At 40.9% G+C, this 20,093-nt stretch overlaps 1 protein-coding gene across 1 annotated transcript in view; it reads right to left on the bottom strand.

The window, feature by feature from the left end:
- Positions 1 to 20,093, bottom strand: part of efnb1 (ephrin-B1) — a 143,110-nt gene that overhangs the window by 89,574 nt on the left and 33,443 nt on the right. The window contains exon 3 of the mRNA XM_061901724.1: positions 4,406 to 4,683. Within this exon, the coding sequence (XP_061757708.1) occupies positions 4,406 to 4,683 (278 nt within the window). The remainder of the gene's footprint in view (positions 1 to 4,405; positions 4,684 to 20,093) is intronic.

Below are 20,093 nucleotides of genomic sequence, written 5' to 3'. Positions count from 1 at the left end.
CATGATTACTTTTTCTTTTCGCTTAACAAATACGTATTGTTTTAAAGGTGGTTTTAATATTTTTTCCCGTATTGACCTCTATTTGGGCTTGTATTGTAATGTAACATCTGAAAATAATTGTTTTTGAATCCATTTTTTGTTTATTTTAAACCAATTCTTATTTGATAACCTGATTCCTCAGAATACTTTTTTTTTATTATGACGCAAAAACTTCTGACATAAAACTTAACAGAACTATCCAGTATTACAATAAACATTCCAGTACCTTGAGTTTAAACTTCCCAGAAAAAATATATACTACGCTAATATTCCACTGCTAAAACAGCAGGGAAAAAAGTTTCAGCAGGGGTATTAATGCACCAAGTGTTCCCTGAAGACATTTGGGTATAATAAAACCTAAAGAAATTATTTTCCAAACCCACATGATACGTGGCTACTGGAGCCACTCGATAACATCATCATGCTTCCTTACACTCTCTGACTTCGAGGCTGAGTTCACAAATATCGATTGAAGTGCCGCAGAACAAAAGCAAAACATATGTGCTATTTAATTTGGCATGGGTATGAATTTGGACTTCAGAGGGTGCTGAACATCTGCATCCAAGTTCTTTATGAAGAATACAACAATGAAACGTTTTCATGGTGTTCTGCGTCATACTGTGTACGCTATAATCTAGTTTGTGCTGTAAAATAATATTTATTACAGGATCCTCAATTATGCTTCTTCCCCTTAGACATGGGAAAATTGCTCATATCAAAAAGTAATAATAAATCATGTGTGATTAAAAAAAACTTGCTTTGAGAATCTAAAGTTAATAATTGTGTCTAATTTCAATACATTTTAGGTTCAGAGGTTCTTACAGGGCTGGAATTTATTTGTAGTAGTGGGTTGCAATGGGGGTCTATCTGAGGCCAGTGTTTGATAAGATAGGATAGACTTTTACTTATCCCACAAAGGGGAATTTCTTTTTTTTCTCATACAGTAACAAAAGTAAAATTGATTGAATCAGTGTGTGGATGTGTGTGTGAATGGGTGAATGTGACGTATTATGTAAAGCGCAATACAAATACGGATCATTTAGCATTTACAGACCATTTGAAAAACCAAAGTCCATCCATCCATCCATTTTCTACCGCTTGTCGATTTCGGGATAGCGAGGGGTGCTGGAGCATATCTCAGCTGCATTTGGGCGGAGGTGAATAACAAAAAATGCAGACTTTTTAAAGGCACATTTTTTGAAGGCAGAAAAATCCCCCCAAAAAAATCTATGTGCTATTTGGCCTGGGCCGATATTTGATAAGTCAAATAATCGACAATAATACAAAATAAAGTCGTTATGCTTTCTAGCGCCGATAAACCGCCATATGTGTGCTTTAAGAGCATTCACGCTTTTCCTTGCTTTTAGCGGCTACGTGCGTTTGTACCATAATCCTTCTCACTCGATTCTTCTCTCTTTGCTGTTTTTTCCCGTAGAATTTACAAACCTCGTTTCCTTATGAGTTGGGAAATTGTGTTAAATGTAATTATAAACGGAAAACAATGATTTGCAAATCATTTTCGACCCATATTCAGTTGAATATGCTACAAAGACAACATATTTGATGTTCAAACTGATAAACTTTTTTTTTTTTTTTTTTACAAATAATCATTAACTTTAGAATTTGATGCCAGCAGCAGGTGACAAAGAAGTTGGGAAAGGTGGCAATAAATACTGATAAAGTTGAGAAATGCTCATCAGACCCTTATTTGGAACATCCCACAGGTGTGTTGGGTGCCATGATTGGGTATAAAAACAGCTTCCCAAAAAATGCTCAGTCTTTCACAAGAAAGGATGGGGCGGTATACCACTTTGTCCACAACTGTGTGAGCAAATAGTCAAACAGTTTAAGAACAACGTTTCTCAAACTGCAATTGCAAGAAATTTAGGGATTTCAACATTTACGGTCCATAATATCATCAAAAGGTTCAGAGAATCTGGAGAAATCACTCCACGTAAGCGGCATGGCCGGAAACCAACATTGAATGACCGTGACCTTCGATCCCTCAGACGGCACTGTGTCAAAAACCGACATCAATCTCTAAATGATATCACCACATGGGCTCAGGAACACTTCAGAAAACCACTGTCACTAAATACAATTTGGAGGTGGCGACTTGTCCAGGGTGTATGCCGCCTTCCGCCCAATTGTAGCTGAGATAGGCACCAGCGCCCCGCGCGACCCCAAAGGGAATAAGTGGTAGAAAATGGATGGATGGATGGATGGATAAATACAATTTGTCTGTAAGTGCAAGTTAAAACTCTACTATGCAAAGCGAAAGCCATTTATCAACAACATCCAGAAACACCGTCGGCTTCTCTGGGCCCAAGATCATCTAAGATGTACTGATGCAAAGTGGAAAAGTGTTCTGTGGTCTGACAAGTCCATATTTCAAATTGTTTTTGGAAATATTCGACATCGTGTCATCCGGACCAAAGGGGAAGCGAACCATCCAGACTGTTATCGACGCAAAGTTTAAAAGCCAGCATCTGTGATGGTATAGGGGTGCATTAGTGCCCAAGGCATGGGTAACTTACACATCTGTGAAGGCACCATTAATGCTGAAAGGTACATACAGGTTTTGGAACAACATATGCTGCCATCTCAGCACCGTCTTTTTCATGGACGCCCCTGCTTATTTCAGCAAGACAATGCCAAGCCCCGTTTAGCACGTGTTACAACAGTGTGGCTTTGTAAAAAAAGAGTGTGGGTACTTTCCTAGCCCACCTGCAGTACAGACCTGTCTCCCATCGAAAATTTGTGGCGCATTATGAAGCGTAAAACACGACAGCAGAGACCCCGGACTGTTGAACAACTGAAGCTCTACATAAAACAAGAATGGGAAAGAATTCCACTTTCAAAGCTTCAACAATTAGTTTCCTCAGTTCCCAAACGTTTAACGAGTGTTGTTAAAAGGAAAGGTTATGTAACACAGTGGTGAACATGCCCTTTCCCAACTACTTTGGCACGTGTTGCAGCCATGAAATTTCTAAGTTTATTATTAGCAAAAAATAAATAATGTTTATGAGTTTGAACATCAAATATCTTGTCTTTGTAGTGCATTCAATTGAATATGGGTTGAAAAGGATTTGCAAATCATTGTATTCCGTTTATATTTACATCGAACACAATTTCCCAACACATATGGAAACGGGGTTCGTATTTCTATAATGTACCACAAGTTGACAACACATTAAAAAACAAGCGGCGGTCAGCAAAAGGCCTCCAAGCTGCCCTTTGGACACCCCTTGTTTATGTATTTCACCAGGAAAGCGAACAGTTATCAAATGTTCTTCATAGTGGTGCTAAAAAAAAAATCAATTCACTTCAGAATCCCAATTCTTATTTATTCCTTTTCTATATTGATTCACAATTTATTTTTTAAAGTTGAATACTTCTTTTTTTAAGAACCAATTTTTAAAAGACGTATACATCATATGTCAGCATCCGAGAAGACCTTTTATAACCTGTACCCTGGTGGAAAAAGTGCTATCATTTTTCTAAAAAAGTATTTATTGCGAAAAAAATGTTGAAAAGTAAATTGATTGCGAATCGAATCTTCACCCCAAGAAAGAGTAATCGAATCCAATCATGAGTTGCAAGGTTTCCATTTCAAGTTCATATTGCTGCGTCACTCCTGCTAGTCAAAGGTTAGCTAGTTGCTAGTTCCATGCTTGTGGAGGTGATCCGTGCGCTTCCACAACTCCCCTTTCACGGCAGTGGTAAACCACGCTCCTCGGCTTATGGAGGGTACCCTGCATTATTTGATTACTGAGCAAATAAATGACAAAATAAACCCTTCCTATCTTTGACTTTTAATGATTATAATGGCAGCCCAACACAAATAATTGGAGTTGTTTAATAGAAAACACGTGGGACTTAATGAATCAAATACAGATACATCTAGTGTGCCATTACATTGTAAAAGATTCCATTGATTTTATTACAGGTGGGTTATAATGTAAACACTAAACAGCCATAAAATGCTGGCGCTGGCATGCATGTTTACTCGATGTGATGTAAAAACACTGCAATATTTCCTCATTCCAAGCCCCAAATGCTACATCTGCATATTTAAGTGCAAGCGTTATGAAAATAATTTTACCCATGTCGGTCTAAAAAGGAGTTCCTCACGTAAAAAGTCTATTTTGACCTTAAACATTAGCCAAGTACATCACTTTGGGCCGTTGCCATGGCAATGCTGCAGTCACCATTAAAGGACAGTTTAACTAAGGAGCCCCCCGGCCACACACGACAGTGTTCAACAGTGTGTGAAGCAGAGTGTATTAGTTGTTCCGTCAAGCCTCCCTGTTTCAAAGAATGTTAAACCATGTCAACAGTACATCATCTCTCATGGGAAACTTACAGGTGATGTAGTAGTTGACGTTCCTCTTGAATTCAAGGCCCATATAGTTGGGGCTGAATTCCTGGAATTTGATGGTAAATTTGATGTCTTTCTCCGATTTGTTGCAATTGACCAGGACATTTGGATCAAGGACCGTGTTGCAAGTCTCCGCCTGCTCCCTCTTCACCAAGTACAGTTTGTAGTACTCGTACTCTTGGCCTTGATCTGCTTTGGGACAGATGATATCCAGCTTGTCCCCAATGTCTGGGTAGATAATCAGGCCTTTGCCAGCCAGAAACCTGTGAGGTACAAATAAAAGACAGGCTGTAAGTAACACATTATAAAGGAAGTCTGGAAAAGTAGCCGCATAATTCCAAAACAGTTTATACAGTCCTAATACTTTGGGCTTTTATATGTCTTAAGTCCTTTGGCATTGGGCTTTTAGGCAGAGCTGTTAATTTGGGCCTACAAACACAGACAGCAAGTTACAGCTTGACAATGTTCAGTGCGCACAAATTCTTAGAGGTCTGAATCAAAGCATACCAAATGTTTGAGGGAGTGAAACAACAAGGCCAAACACAAAATGGCAGCCATAAAAAGGATTTGAGCCACAGTGTGACAGGCTATAATACATGCAGTATACTGTTACTGTACATATAAGGCCTCTGTGTCACATGGGGTCCATTTAACATCATAGGTCCGAGTATGTGGAGGCAAACAAGAGTGTGGGGTTAGGCTTCCTGGTCCATCTTCCCACTGGCTGATCATCTGTTCGGGGATTAAGATAATCCATCTGGCCTTACTGTACCACTCCACCTCTCTCGCTGCTGTCAACTCAATCAGATCAACTCCTATTCTCTTTTATTCACAGAAAGGTTGGGAACGGTAGACGAATGTTTGTGTGTGCACGTGTGCACGTTTAAGTGTTTGTGACGAGTGCGGGATACTTGCCGTGTATTAGGGCACTGGTGTGTATGTTTTTGCAGGTCAGCATGTGCGTGCGTGCGTGCGTGCGTGCGTGCGTGCGTGCGTGCGTGCGTGCGTGCGTGCGTGCGTGCGTGCGTGCGTGCGTGCGTGTGTGTGTGTGTGAGATAGTTGTTCAGCAAAATGGGCTGAGGTTGCGGTCTGGTGGGAAGGGGGTAGGGGGGGGTCAGATGGGCTGAATCATTGTTCCGGACTTGTTTGAGGCTTAAAATGTCAACATGGTTCAGCTCTGCTGTCCCAGTTAGCCAAGCATTAACCCAGACAGCCGGACTGACCACGGGTGTGTTTGTGTGTGTGTGTGTGTGTGTGTGTGTGTGTGTGTGTGTGTGTGTGTGTGTTGTGGTTGCAGACAGTGAGCACAGCAGCGAGCCTATCTGAGAGATCTGCCCATGCCAGCGGATTTAAGCAGGATTTAGCTGCGCGCAATGCATTTGTTGTTCTTTGTGATCCCTCACATTATTACAAGACATCAGGGGCAGGAACCCTCACTGTCTCTCTGCGAAAGCATAATCTCACCTTATCTGCACCCCCTTATTTCATCACAGCCCACATCATTTCACCACAAATAACTGACACCAGTGTGGCCCAGGTAGAAGACCTTTAAAACAGAGGAGCATATGAATGCAATGGGCAGACTCCAGCTCTTTTGCTGGCAGAATGTCAGCCATTGTAAGAAACAAAGTCACATTTTAGAGAATGAACGTGACCGGATTAAGGCCATTTATCATTCACGAGCATCCTTTTCAGACATTACTGAATAAATGCATTCAATCACACAAATGATAAATGGAATTTGCAAAATGGTCCAACAGTCAACCTCAGTTTTTTTTTTCTTGGGGGGGACTGATGATGTCATGAGTGCAATTTTGGGTACAAGCTTGAAAAACTGTAAGGCACGATTGTCGACATTCCTCATGAGACTGAGGAGAGGGGTTCTGCTAATTCAAAGGCCTGTAAGAAAGAGAAAGCAGCGAATCCTTTGTCCTACCCAACAATTTCACCAATAATTCCCTGCTTTTGAGTGAGTGTGTGTGTGTGTGTGTGTGTGTGTGCGCGCACACTCCACGCCCAGGTTCACGTGCATGCGTCTATGAAGAAATGGACACAATCAGTCTCTAATTGGATACATGATGCATCACTGAGGCATAAACATGTTTCCATAGCAACATCGTGCTTTGTTGCTGACCATCCCGTCTCCTCCCCACCCTCCCTCTATCTCTCATGCTCTCTTCTTTTTTCGTCTATCCAATCTCATCCCCTCTCTCGCTTTATCCTTCAATCTTCATGCACCTCCTCAACATTTCTCATTCTCCACCCTCCTCAACACCGTCTATACGCACAGAAAAACACACACCAGACAAACAAGTGTGAAACCAGACGGTAGAAAAGAAAGCCTATCACAATTAGAACTTCAATTGTTTCACTCAACAAGTAGGCGCTTTCTAATTCTTTGTGCGGAAATTGCTTTTGTGAGTGTTCTTGTTCAAAAGGCCTCCAATCTATACACGCCCAGAACCAAATTCTCAGTTTGTTCCCCTATTAAAGATAACCACCACCATTTAGATGAATAATTAAGATTTCCTCAATCGGAGTATCTTAATATCCCTGAAGGATTTAATCACAAGCCGGCCCCTGTCATTGATTCAATTTTCCGAACATGGCTTCTAGTTGGCGGTTAGATTGCTATCCAGCTTCTGTTTCCCAGCCTTTGTCAACTGTCTGCTATAATGAGGCTCTGGCTGCTGTGGAGGTCTGGAAGCATCGCAGATGGGAAAGAAGCAACATAAAAGAAATAGGGCAGCAATTAGTGTTTAGCCCAGTTTAAAAGCCCTCCACTTGGCAAGCTGCAGGACAACTCCCGTCCAGGATGTGAAACTAAACTGGTGGGGCTGTGACTTTGTCTCCCGTTTGTCTCTCTGCCGGCTTAATCAGCAGCACTCCATTGCTACAAACAACCACGCAATGAAGAGGAGGGGACGAGGGACTGAAGAATATTGTACTTTTGAGGAGGTCGAAAGGGAGAGTGGGTTGAAAAGGGAGGTTGAATTGCATCTTTCATTCATGTTGTCTAGAGACTTTCTAAGAGCTGTTGATGAAAGGGGGTTTAGTGCAGGCAGGAAGAGTCGTGCAGATATAAACTGAGGTTTGTGGGAAGAAAAATCCCTAAATGTGAGACAGGCCTTATCCCCTTGTGTCAAATGAGGTGGATCTGCCTGCACCAAACAAAACAGAGAGAATTATTTTCATAATAACCCAATGAGGTTGGTTTTGTTTCATCTGGACAGCCGCAATGTGCGCTCAATCCTGTAAAGGGCTTATACAAACAGCACACTACAGAGAACAGAAAACAACCAAGCAAAGGAAAAGAACGGACCCCCAACCTCTAAAAAAACCCCGAAAGCACACATTTTTTTTTACATTTCACATGATCTCACATATGCTTCACCCTCCCAACTTACCATACACACACACACACACGGATGTGAGAGCGCACAAAAGCACCGTGGGGTGCATCCTGGACCTTCCCAAGCCACCCCTATTCATGCGCCTTGCCCTTGCCGACTTTCATATAAAACACCGCCTACACCAAGGCCCACTCAGAACCCCTCACAGAGCCTCAAACCGGCCCTTATCCCTCCGCCCCCGTCATCCACCCCCGTCCAGTCAACTCAGGCCTGTGCCCCGAGCGCCGCACTGGCAGGCAGCCTTCGACGCTTGAATGGACTAACCCCGAAAAAAAAAACAGAAACCGGGAGAGGAAGGGCCAGAGCCAGCCGTCTGAACAGAATGGCATCTAATTGATTTGTTCCTCCTGAGCAACAGCATGAATATGCCACACATATCAATTAAATCCATTATAAACATGTAGGGGGCATACCAGCCAGCAGCTCAGATGCAGACAAAAAACAACTCTGTCTGTCCAACATGGCTTCAGGATGTCTGCTTGACCTTTAAAATGGAAACTAGAGTGTGAAAACAAACACGCACGAACACGCGCAATCAAAACCACAACATGTACTCCATTCCCCTCGCTATCAGCATGGTAATTATCACACCAGGAACAGTCTTCCCTCCCCAATTATCATTTCTCTTTCACATTATCCACAAAATCACTGTGGCTTCCGACTCCCACCCTGCACATTATCACTGATGACACCTCGCACACGACCACGTTTACCGTCGTTTTAATCAATATACCGTGGAATCGGAGTGTGGGTTTATTTTATGGCACATCATGAAACATGATAGTAATTCAGCCTGTAAAGAACATAAAACCCTGTTCTGCAGAGAGTAGAGATCTAGAGTGTTGTCTAATATATATGTAGAAGCGCTGATTAAAAGCTGATTGGCGGGCCCGGGGCGGTCTACGCTTTGTTTAATCATGAAGAACACAGGGTTCGGCTTGTTCTGCTCTACAATCAATGTGAAATAATTGTCTGCAAGTAGGAGCTGTTTCAGCCTCAAACTGTTTAGAGATCCACGGAAGATAGAGCCACAGACGCACAATGGAAACATTCAAGATGCAGCATGTGAGTTGACTCTGCTCTTGATGTTGCGGTTGAGATCCAGCGAGCGTTGTTGACACGCTGTGATCATTTCCTATTAAAGGAGAAAGACACGCATGGTCAAGTTGTCAGGAAGCTTGAGTGAACCGAGGCGTCTCCCTATGGCGTTTATTAATGCCTTAAGAAAGCATGCCGGTCACTCTTGTGACGAGCAGCTCAACCTAAGAGCTTGTATACATAACTGAATTGTGTCAGGGTGGCGCAGGGGCAGATGTTCCCATAGACTGAACACACACACATATAAACATGTGGCTTGCCGAGTACATATACACACACAGAGATTCCCTCACGTTTAAACACAGTAAACAAGTCACCTCCACGGGAGTGCATAACAGGCCACGAATACAAGCATCTTTAAATTAAAGGTAACAAAACCCAATCTGGGTCCAGAATTGTTTAGGAAAGCAGGAATGAGTTGATCCCTTTTGTAGACTCAACTCAGCGGCAGAAAACTATGAGATATCTAAAACTGCATTATGGGTAAATTATGATAGCGGGGACTGAAACATGTAGATGAATTGACGAAGAAGAAACATCTCCACCATGCAGAGAGATGCTTTTGTACGTGTGAAGGCTGACACTGTCCCTCTCACACACAAACACACACACACTTCAGTTAGTCAACAGGCTGGCACGCAGAGCAAATCACATTCGGCGTGACTCATAAGAGTTGCACACGGACAAGCTCCAACACAAAGACACATACCCATCTTGACACACACCTCCCATGTTCACCAAACAAGCCTTGTACATGCTCGCTCTCCTCGATCACTGTCACATGGGGGGCTTGCATGGCGCCGTAATGAGCTAACAAGATGACACCCAGATGGCCTTGCCACAAGGAGGAAACAAGTGGACGTGGTTACACACCAACAGGCTGAAGAGGACTGCTGAGCGAGACGAGTGTCAGGAGTCATTAGGGAGTCCGAGGAGCATAATCTGTTTCTTCTCATGGCCTCTGTGGTTTTTCCTCCCTGCCGAGCCCATCCTTCTTTAGGAGTAGGCCAGTTAAACACCGGCTGCACGCGGTCGTGATTGAACGTCATCCTCGGTATCAGTGACAGCGAGAGGAGGCCCAGACGCTCGCTCGCTCGCTGTGTCTTCGCTTACCATCCATCAGTTCCATGAGGACAGGCGACCTTTGACCTCCAATAGTTCCATTTTTAAACAATCTGCATGCAGTCATGCAAACACAACATGGTTGACTTCCTACTTTGTTAAACGACTCATTAATAGCAAGACTACTAAGTTACACAGCACAAACCATGACTTGAAGATTTGACACTATCTTGTATTATGAAAACACAATTTTTAAACAAGCTGTTATCAATTTCTGAACATAAACAGAAGATACTTCAGAGTTAGTCTTTCTTGTAAGACAGATGTTTATTTTGGCTTGACAGGTGTAGGATTAAACACATATGTCTGCAATTTGCATTACTGCTTTTAGGAAAGCGCAGAAAAGGTACACGGTTCAGAATGAGGTGATATTTTCATAGGAAAATGTTAAATTTCAAGTTAAATTCAAAGCTGCAGGAGTAGGTGGTGGTCTAATTCATGACATTTAACTTTAATAATAAAATAATGGTCCTTAAAGGGAAAGTAATACTATGATATTAGTGCCATATTTCATTTTTGTACTTTTTTATTAACCAGAGCAATTTTTTTGCCACAGATTAAACTAAAAGATTCAATTAAAATAATATATATTATGTATATTTAATTATGAGGAATTGTCATTTCAATTTGTTTATATTGTTTAATGTACATGTACTGTAAATTGATAAATTAAATGATTAGAATTATGTATCTTTTAATATGCTTATGTTATTACTATATATGTTTATTAAAATATATTAATAATTTTATTAACTAGGGTTGCAACCCTTAATAGAGTTGATCAATTGATTTAATTGAAAATAGTGTTGCTTCATATCATTTAATGAGTGTAACTAATAAACTTTAGAAAATCAGGACTCCATGGAGTCCCTGGAACTTTAAATACTACTCAGTGGCCATTGTGGTTAGATTGTCTGCCCTGAGATCGGTTGGTTGTGAGTTCGAACCCTGACCGAGGCATACCAAAGACTATAAAAATGGGACCCATTACGTCCCTGCTTGGCACTCAACATCAAGAGTTGGAATTGGGGGTTAAATCACCAAAAATGATTCCCGGGCACGGCCACCGCTGCTGCCCACTGCTCCCCTCACCTCCCATGGGGTGATCTAGGGTGATGGGTCAAATGCAGAAAATAACTTCGCCACACATAGTGTGTGTGTGACAATCATTGGTACTTTAACTTTAACTTAACATAATTTCCAACGGGCCACAGCAATAGGGACATGTCTGCGCTGCTGACCCATCTTCGCTCGGGATGGTCTCCTGTTGGCCCCACTTTTGACTGGACTAACACTATTATGTTAGATCTACTATGGACTGGACTTTCACAATATTATGCTAGACCCACTCGATGTCCATTGCATGCGCTCCTCTCCAAGGTTTCTCATAGTCATTCACATGGACATCCAACTGGGTTGTGAGTTTTTCCTTGCTCTTATTTGAGATCTGAACCGAGGATTTTGTTGTGGCTTATGCAGCCCTTTGAGACACTTGTGATTTAGGGGTATATAAATAAACATTGATTGATTGATTGATTGATTGATTGATTGATTGATTGAATAGAGCACATATGAGAGCGGGTGCCATGATCTGTGTGGCAAAGCAGAAAAAATATTTACTTCAAAATGTTTTCCTAAAATACGCATTGAGGGTATAAAATGTTTTATCCAAACAAAATTATTAATCAATTACGAAAACAATCAATGCAGTCCTAATCGGCCTCGTTCCCACTGCAGCTCAATTCCAATTTTTTTCCCCATATGCAACCTGAATTAGGTGTTTTCATGTCAGCGTGAACGTGGCAATTCCAAATTGGCCTCTTTGGTATGTGGAAATAAATCGGATATCTATGCGATGCGTCGTTAATGTGATTGCTCCTGTGCTCATATTGCATTCATCTGACCAGAACGTCATCAAAAAGTGATAAACGTTATAATTTCTCACCAAAATAGGCGGTTACAAAATAAATAGCTGACAACAGGGCAGAAAAGAGGTGAAAATATTATGTTTTACAAACTCACGGGAAAGTTGCACCACTCCTGTCTTCCACTGCTTGCCCATAGACACACTCTTCAAGCAGACATCAACTCAAAATATCACTTAAAACTGCCAGAGCCAAAATACTTGTTCTCTCCTTTGTCAATCTTCCACACACAATAATTCGGTTCAGAAAACGTTGATTTGATAGCACGAAATCAGTAAAATTGCAACAAATGCGCCAGGACTGAGACCGACTATAGAGTTGAAGCCATTTTTACTTCCATAAACAATGCAGTCAGTGCGTGCAACGTCATGGCAACGTGTCTGCATACGCAGCAGGTTGCATTCAACATACAAATCCAATTTTTTTGTAACGTGCCACATAAAAAGATTGGTTTTGACAATAAAAAACCCAAACTGACCATCTGACCCTGCAGTGTGAAAATAGCCTTCTTGACCTTAAAAGGAAATTTAAAAAATATTTATCCAGGTATTTTGATTTGAGGAAAATGAATCCTCAGTGATTGCATTAAGTGTGATTGAAAGGGCACCCAGACTGCATAAGAAGGTGTTAATTGATGTATACATTTTTTTTTTTTTAATACAGAAATGGAGGATTTTTGCATGACACTAAATGTCGCTGGACTTCTCCAGGGATGCACATTTATAGTCCATCCATCTATCCATTTTCTACCGCTTGTCTATTTTGGGGTCGCGGGGCGTCGCTGAAACCTATCTCAGCTGCATTCGGGCAGAAGGCTGGTTACACCATGGACAAGTCGCCACCTCATCGCAGAAATTTCTAGTCACCTTTGATCTATAACTGAGATTTCAGTTGTGAAAAAAGTCAGAATAACACAACAAGCAAAACAACAATTCCTTGAATATGTGAGGATTTTTATGTCCTAACGACGACCTCAACCTTTGACCTGTGTGGGAGTAAATATAAAGACTTAACTTCTGTGCTAATTCTTACAGAATAAAGAAGCTCTGTTCAAGTGTTTGGTTCAGTTTCAACCCAAGTTTGGCCTCATTCTGGGGTTCCGCTGTGACCCACACACACATAAGCTTGGTCATCACACATTCACATACACACACACACACACACAAAGCCAGCTGCCTTCCATCCCTGAGGAGCAGCCACAGATGGGCTCTGCTTGCTTCGTAAAGATCTCTCCACAGGCCCAGTCTACAGTGGCTGCCAAAACCAGCCTGGCCACTACCCACTGAATGTGTGACTGTGTTTGTAGATATATGTGTGCCTGTACATGTCTCGGCAGCTCTGTGCTGGCCTAAGCTGCTAGATGTGGCAGAGCTGGTGAGAGTGTGAGTGCGTGTGCGGGCGTGTGTATGCATGTGTGTGTGTGAGAGAGACTGTTTGCAGAAGGTTTGACAATCCCAGAGAGATGGACCCCCAAGGACCAAGAGCTTCAGAGTCCGAGTCCAAATGTGGACGTGCATGTAAGGTTGTAATCAGCACTGAGCAGAGCAGAGGGAAACAAGCAGGAAGACTTCCCAGACCAACAATAGCATCTCACACTCCAAAAGATTGAATTTCGCAAGCACTTTGGGGAAGAAACTAGTGGGGGGAAAGAATCATAACTATTATCAAGCCCACACAGGCTGCCTAGATTGTTAACCAGCATCCATTTTCTCTTCTCTGTATCGTCATTGTAAGCAAACCACCTCTCAGCAACCATACATTTAATGATGCAACCTAGTCAGCAAATTACTCTACAGTGGTACCTCACCTTACCGGACATTTGAGATATTAGCTGTCTCTAGGCTTTTCATTATGCTTTAAGTTGTGAGCATATATGGAGCATCCCTGGTTGACGTAGTGACTGTTCACAGCCCACAGGCAGAGATCGACAAAATCCTACCTTCTAACCACCAGAACAGAGAAAGTTGGTGAGGATGGAATGGAACTTTAATATCATTGCACTGAAAAAGTACAACAAAATTACATTTTCTGAGAAGGAGAAGAAGCACACCCACCAAACCAAAGTGACAAACCATTAAAAATATGTCTGATACTATAGGTTAGCCAACCTGGCGAGTCAGACGCACCGCGCCAATGTAACATGTTTCAGTTCATTCTGTCTGCATTACCTTTTGGAACACAAACATAGTTTGCTGCCAACTCTCAACCCCGGTTGATCACTCAAAGACGTCCGTGTGCAACATAAACAATGATTTCCAGGTTCCTATTGTTGTACGACGGAGAAGCGACCCGTACAAGACACCTACAAAAGTACTCATCCCAAGGTAAATGCTGAAATATGTGATTGCATTATTTCCTAATGTATTGTAGTTGTGGCACTATGGTAAATGGGTTCTACTTGTATAGCGCTTTTCTACCCCTTTTTAAGGAGCCCAAAGCACTTTGACAGTATTTCCACATTCACCCATTCACACACTGATGGTGGGAGTTGCCATGCAAGGCGCTCACCAGGACCCATCAGGAGCAAGGGTGAAGTGTCTTGCCCAAGGACACAACGGACGTGACTAGGATGGTAGAAGGTGGGGATTGAACCAGTAACCCTCAGATTGCTGGCACAGCCACTCTACCAACTTCGCCACGCCGTCTCCCTATGCTATTGTCTTGTTTTTTTAACTAACATTCCCTATCTAAAATATATTTTTTAAGTTATGGTAGGTGTTAAAAATGGTGTTGTTTTTTTTAAAAAGCCAAGCACCGAATAAATTGATTTCAATTAATTTAATATGAGGGTGATTACAGATACGAGTGGTTTTAAGTTAAAAGCTTGGTCGTGGAAAAAAATGTAACTCATGAGATGGGGTACCACTGTAGTAGTAAAATACCTGCATGCTCATGTACAGACAGACTGAGCTTTGTGTTAGCTATTTTAATGGTCTTTCACTTTCTCAGAGACAGACAATCTTAGTTCAATTCAATTTTTAACAATTGCCTCCCTTGCTTAGCCAAGCTGATTTACAAACGTGGGTTCGCAGTTTTTAGACTGAATAATAAGGAAGTGTTCATAGAAGGATGAGAAAAGCTACAGTTTAAAATGTATGTAATGAGAATCATGCAACAAATATGTTAGTTTTTTCTCTTGATTATGCTAGTGAATAGGGCTGAAACAATTGGTCTACGTTGTTGACAAATGCCGTCAACAAAATGTGTCACCGACAATTGAATTTTTTTGACAATAGTCATGACGTTATCCCTCGAGTCACTTGCAAAAACGACGCCAGTGCTAACATTTAAAGTTTGAGGATATTTCCTCTTATTCTTGTTAAAAACATGAATACCTTGCTTATTTTGCAAAGCAGACCTTGTTTTTTCGGCAGTACATCTGTGATACGCAAGCATTTAAAGCGGAGAGATGATGTCTGACATTTCTCCCGTCCAAAGGCAAAACCCAGTAACTAAATTTTGGTCAAAACTGAGCTGATGATAATTTTGGAGTTCCTAGGTGATATGCTTTACATTAGTGTATGCGATATTGTAATTTGTTCCGTAAGTAAGCTGTTACGCGCATGGCAGGACCTAGCAACTACCACATAACCGCGTAGATACAACAGAAAAACCTAGTATCTCAAGGGACCAATCAGAGCTTCGTTGTCAGTCGCCTTATTGTCTTTAATGAGACATTTGCACGAATGGGGGCCGACGGTCAAACTGATTATGTGATATTATGGCACGAGGAGATATTTGGAAGATTGGCCCAGGACGTTGCAAACAACTTCATTAAATGTATTGTTCTTGATTCTTCCCCTTGCATACTCTTTTGGACAGATAACTGTGGAGGTCAAAATAAAAACTGGACGCTGTACACGGCTCTTGCCCAATGTGCAAACGCAGAATGGGGCCCACCCGAGATTGTGATAAAATATCTGGAGAAAGGGCACACGTTCATGAGAGCAGATTCAATCCATAGCTCAATCGGCAAGAAAATGAAAGCTCAAGAAAACATCTATACGTTTGATGACTTTGTAGATCTTTGTAAGACAGCATCAAGATAGATTGGTTTTCCTTTGTTTTTTCAAAATCAGCTAGAAGTGAGTTACTAGGTTTTGCCTTTGGACGGGAGATTAGAAGGGAGGATGCGGTCTCAACCTCGGTAAGAGTGTTAGTTTTTATCTTGCCCGCGAGCTAACAAGAGTGAGACGAAGTTGTGTAAAAAATAACTTTGACTATTATTTTAGCCAATGTCAGCCAGCTAAAATTTGTCTACATCAATTCAAGTACGTTTTAAATCAGCGTCAATTTGCAATGCCTAAAAACAAGCACCTTAACAAACGCAAACCGCACACACGTGTGCGCACACACACGCAAACACACACACAGAGAGACGGACAGGCAACAATGCGGAGGTATCATAAGATTAAACATACAATCAATTAAATAGCTAAAATTTTAATAATTAATCAAAGATAGAATTCTACACATGAGTCTATTAGATTGCTATAACTGCCAAGAATTAATTGATAGTCAATATAATAGTGTGCAGCTTTTTAAATATCACAAAATGCTTTTCTTTTTAAGGAAGTTTGATTTTGTGTTTTGTTGTTTGTTTCCATTGCAGCTATTTTAACAGTTTTTTTTTAAATACATAAACAAGGTTAATTGGGGTTTTTTTTAGCACTTGTCCTTTCATTTCTATTAGGATTAGTCATTTTTGTAATAGCTAAAAGAGCAGCACAGTTACAGTATAAATAAATGTTTTTTTAAATGGCATCTTTGTTGTTCGTAAGCAAATGCCTAAAAAAAACTTAAGCTGATTCAGCAGTCAATGGAAAACTTTAGCAGTCAAGTGAAAATTTTAACTAACAATTAAAGCTGTCACCATTTTTTTAATTTTTACTTCCAAGACGATACCAAAATTGGATACTTGACTATTGGCCAATATTGACGAAATTTGCACGAATCATTCATACGTACTTTAACTATTTTGGAGTGTGGAATGTTAGAATAGGCTTGATCAAATGAAATGAATCAAACAGAGAATAATACTTCAGATTGGTTTTATTTGAACATAAATAGTTTCAAAATGATGCATCACATGTTTAGATTTTCTTTACAACATGTCCAAAACATAAACCTATTTAATATTAACCGTGTGGAAAGGACTTACTGTATGTTGTCTTTAAGTTGACATGGTAATTGTTTTTGTAACACCAAGTGGCCACAATAATTTATTAAATTAAGCCCATGACGCAGCAAGTAAAATGATGTGTACACGTTGGTTACTGGATACTTTCTAGTGTGTTTCTGCCTTGGATACTTTGTCTTTAACTATAATTATTTGACACTTGTTTATATTGTTTAAGACTGCAATAGTGTTTAAATAATGACAGTAATTATATATGTGTAGCTTGTGTGCTATTGTTTGCTTGACTGTTTCGCCGCTGCTAGCTCCTCATAGTTTATAGTCTACCAGGTTTACCTTTTGTAAATGACTTGACTAAAATACAAGAAAAGACCAAAAAAATGTGTGTGCTTATTGGAGAACATTTAGCTGTTAACTGGCTTAGAGCTCTGCAGAATTAACAATCTGCAGGACTGCTTATATCAGCGCTTACATTAGAGATTTAAAATCAATCAGATATAATCAGGTGCTTGTTTTTTTGTTGATACCGGACCGATAATCTATATCAATATTAGAGTAGGACTTACCTACTAACCATTGCTTGTACATTTACTTGGCTCAGGACATAGGGATAATGGGCGATAAAAGATTAATTTGTTTACATGTTGTTTTTCCATTTGTGCATATCCAATTTAGATGATTTTGTTTTCATATGAGATTGTAGTAACTGGAGCATTGTGTATGGTTCCGAGTTGTTAATTAGTTGTCAGGCTATAAGGGACAGTGGCATTTGCCTGCCAGTAAGAGTTGCTAGCCTGTAAAGAAGAGTTGCCGAGACATGTTAAAGTGTGGTGTGGGTCTTGTTGTAGGCCTGGGTGCCTAAAGTGGGATAGCGTATCCTATTATCACCAGTGTACATGAATGAAAGTTTTTTTTAAAACGTGACTAAAACTGAGTGCTATACTTGACACTTTTGACTGAATGAGTCAACATATCCCAGCAAACATCTTAAGAGTATGTGTGTGCATTCATGAAGGGACAATTATGGAGAAAACACTCTTATATAATGATTTAATTTTCTGCCAAAACAATCCATTAAGTAATTATATAATAAATGAATTAAATACTAAGCAGCACAATGGTGCAGTGATTAGTCCTCATGCCTCACAGCGAGAAGTTCTGTGGTTCAATTCTTTCTGTTTGGAGTTTGCATGTTCTCCCTATGACTGTGTGGGTTTCCTCTGGGTACTCCGGCTTCTTCCCCCCTCCAAAGACATGCACCTGGGGATAGGTTGATTGGCAACACTAAATTGACCCTGGTGTGCAAATGTTCTCCTGTCTATCTGTATTGGCCCTGTGATGAGGTGGCAACTTGTCCACGGTGTACCCCGCCCTTCCACCCAAGTGCAGCTGGAATAGGCTCCAGCCACCCTCGCAACCCCTAGAGGGACAAGCCATAGAAAATGGATGGATGGAATTGAATACATAGCTACCAACATTTAGTGTTTGCGATCCAGTAGATAAATACAAAAAAAAAAATAAGGTTATACAACTGTGGTCTTAAGGACTATTCAACGAAAGTGTTATGGAGGTCATATTTTCAGAAAGCTAAGGACCAAGGTTGGGAGTCGGATATTATTTTTTTTATTTTGTTCCTTAATGACAGGCTTCCATGCATTTATCTCGTCAAATGGATTATACAGTACTGTATTTTCAAAAAGTCATATTTCTGCTGGTCAAACATCCATTTTAGTGACAGGAGTGCTCTGCTGTTTTTAAGAACCGACTTTAACAACCACCAGTCATAGATCTTCTAGATCTGTATGGCAGGTGTGTTCTGTTTTAAGGACCTACTGTAAAAATGAAAAAAAAATACAAAGATGCTAGATAGTGTTTTTCTGTTTTAAGAAATCTGCTACAAAAATGTCAGCCAGTAAGTTTTTAACTGTCCTCTCAGGCCAACTCTGCCCTGTGGGCCACTAGTTAAATATTTCTGCGTGACGTACCTGAGGAAGCTCTAGGTCCGCTTTGTCTCACCTCTCGCTTTAGCATTTTTTGGGGAGAGGCCTTGTCTTCAATGCCGTTTTGATCACATGCTTATAATATATATTTATTATTTTCACAATTTGATTGACAAGCTTGAGTGTTTTATATCCTCACAAAAACGTCACAATCCAGAACATTTTTGATTAAGTCGGGCTGTCGGTAGACAAGTGCAATTTTGATATATGTAAATATATCAAACAGCTAGGGCTGTGTGGTTATGGCCAAAAAAAAAAAATCACAGTTATTTTTATCAATATTGAAATCGCACTCATGCCACCCAAACGCCTCCCTACAGAGGTGTTTAGGGCACGTCCAACAGGTAGGAGGCCACGGGGAAGACCCAGGACACGTTGGGAAGACTTCGTCTCCCGGCTGGCCTGGGAACGCCTCGGGATCCTCCGGGAAGAGCTAGACGAAGTGGCTGGGGAGAGGGAAGTCTGGGCTTTTCCTGCTTAGGCTGCTGCCCCCGCGACCCGACCTCGGATAAGCGGAAGAAGATGGCTGGATGGATGGATGGATGGATGGATGCATGGATGGATGGATGGATGGAAATCGCAATCATTAATCGCAATTATGTATTTAGTATCATTATGAGCGGTATGAAATAAATCATAGTAAGATTTTTTATTGTGTGCCTACTGACACAGGCTTATGTTTTAAGTCCGCAGGAGTTAGCGGTACATGTGCTCAAGTCAGGCATCTGTAGAAGAATTTGAGAACCACAACCGTAAAGTATACATTGCTGTTTTGTAAATGCCAATAGACTTGTGCACAGTCATACAGCCTCATCCTTATTCCGCCCACATTAAAACACTTTATGCTCTCATCTAACAGAGCTGCTGCGATAATTTGGGTGTCTTCCATCTAGTGGCTAACAATCTAAAGGTTAATAATACCATTATGTATTTTAGCTTATTTTACAGCGAACAGGAAGTCATTGTGTACACGATTTA

This window comes from Nerophis ophidion, linkage group LG05 (assembly GCF_033978795.1).
Source record: "Nerophis ophidion isolate RoL-2023_Sa linkage group LG05, RoL_Noph_v1.0, whole genome shotgun sequence".
Taxonomy (NCBI): Eukaryota; Metazoa; Chordata; class Actinopteri; order Syngnathiformes; family Syngnathidae; genus Nerophis; species Nerophis ophidion.
The sequence above is the reverse complement of the archived record's forward strand: the minus strand, read 5'-3'. Positions and strand labels throughout refer to the sequence as shown.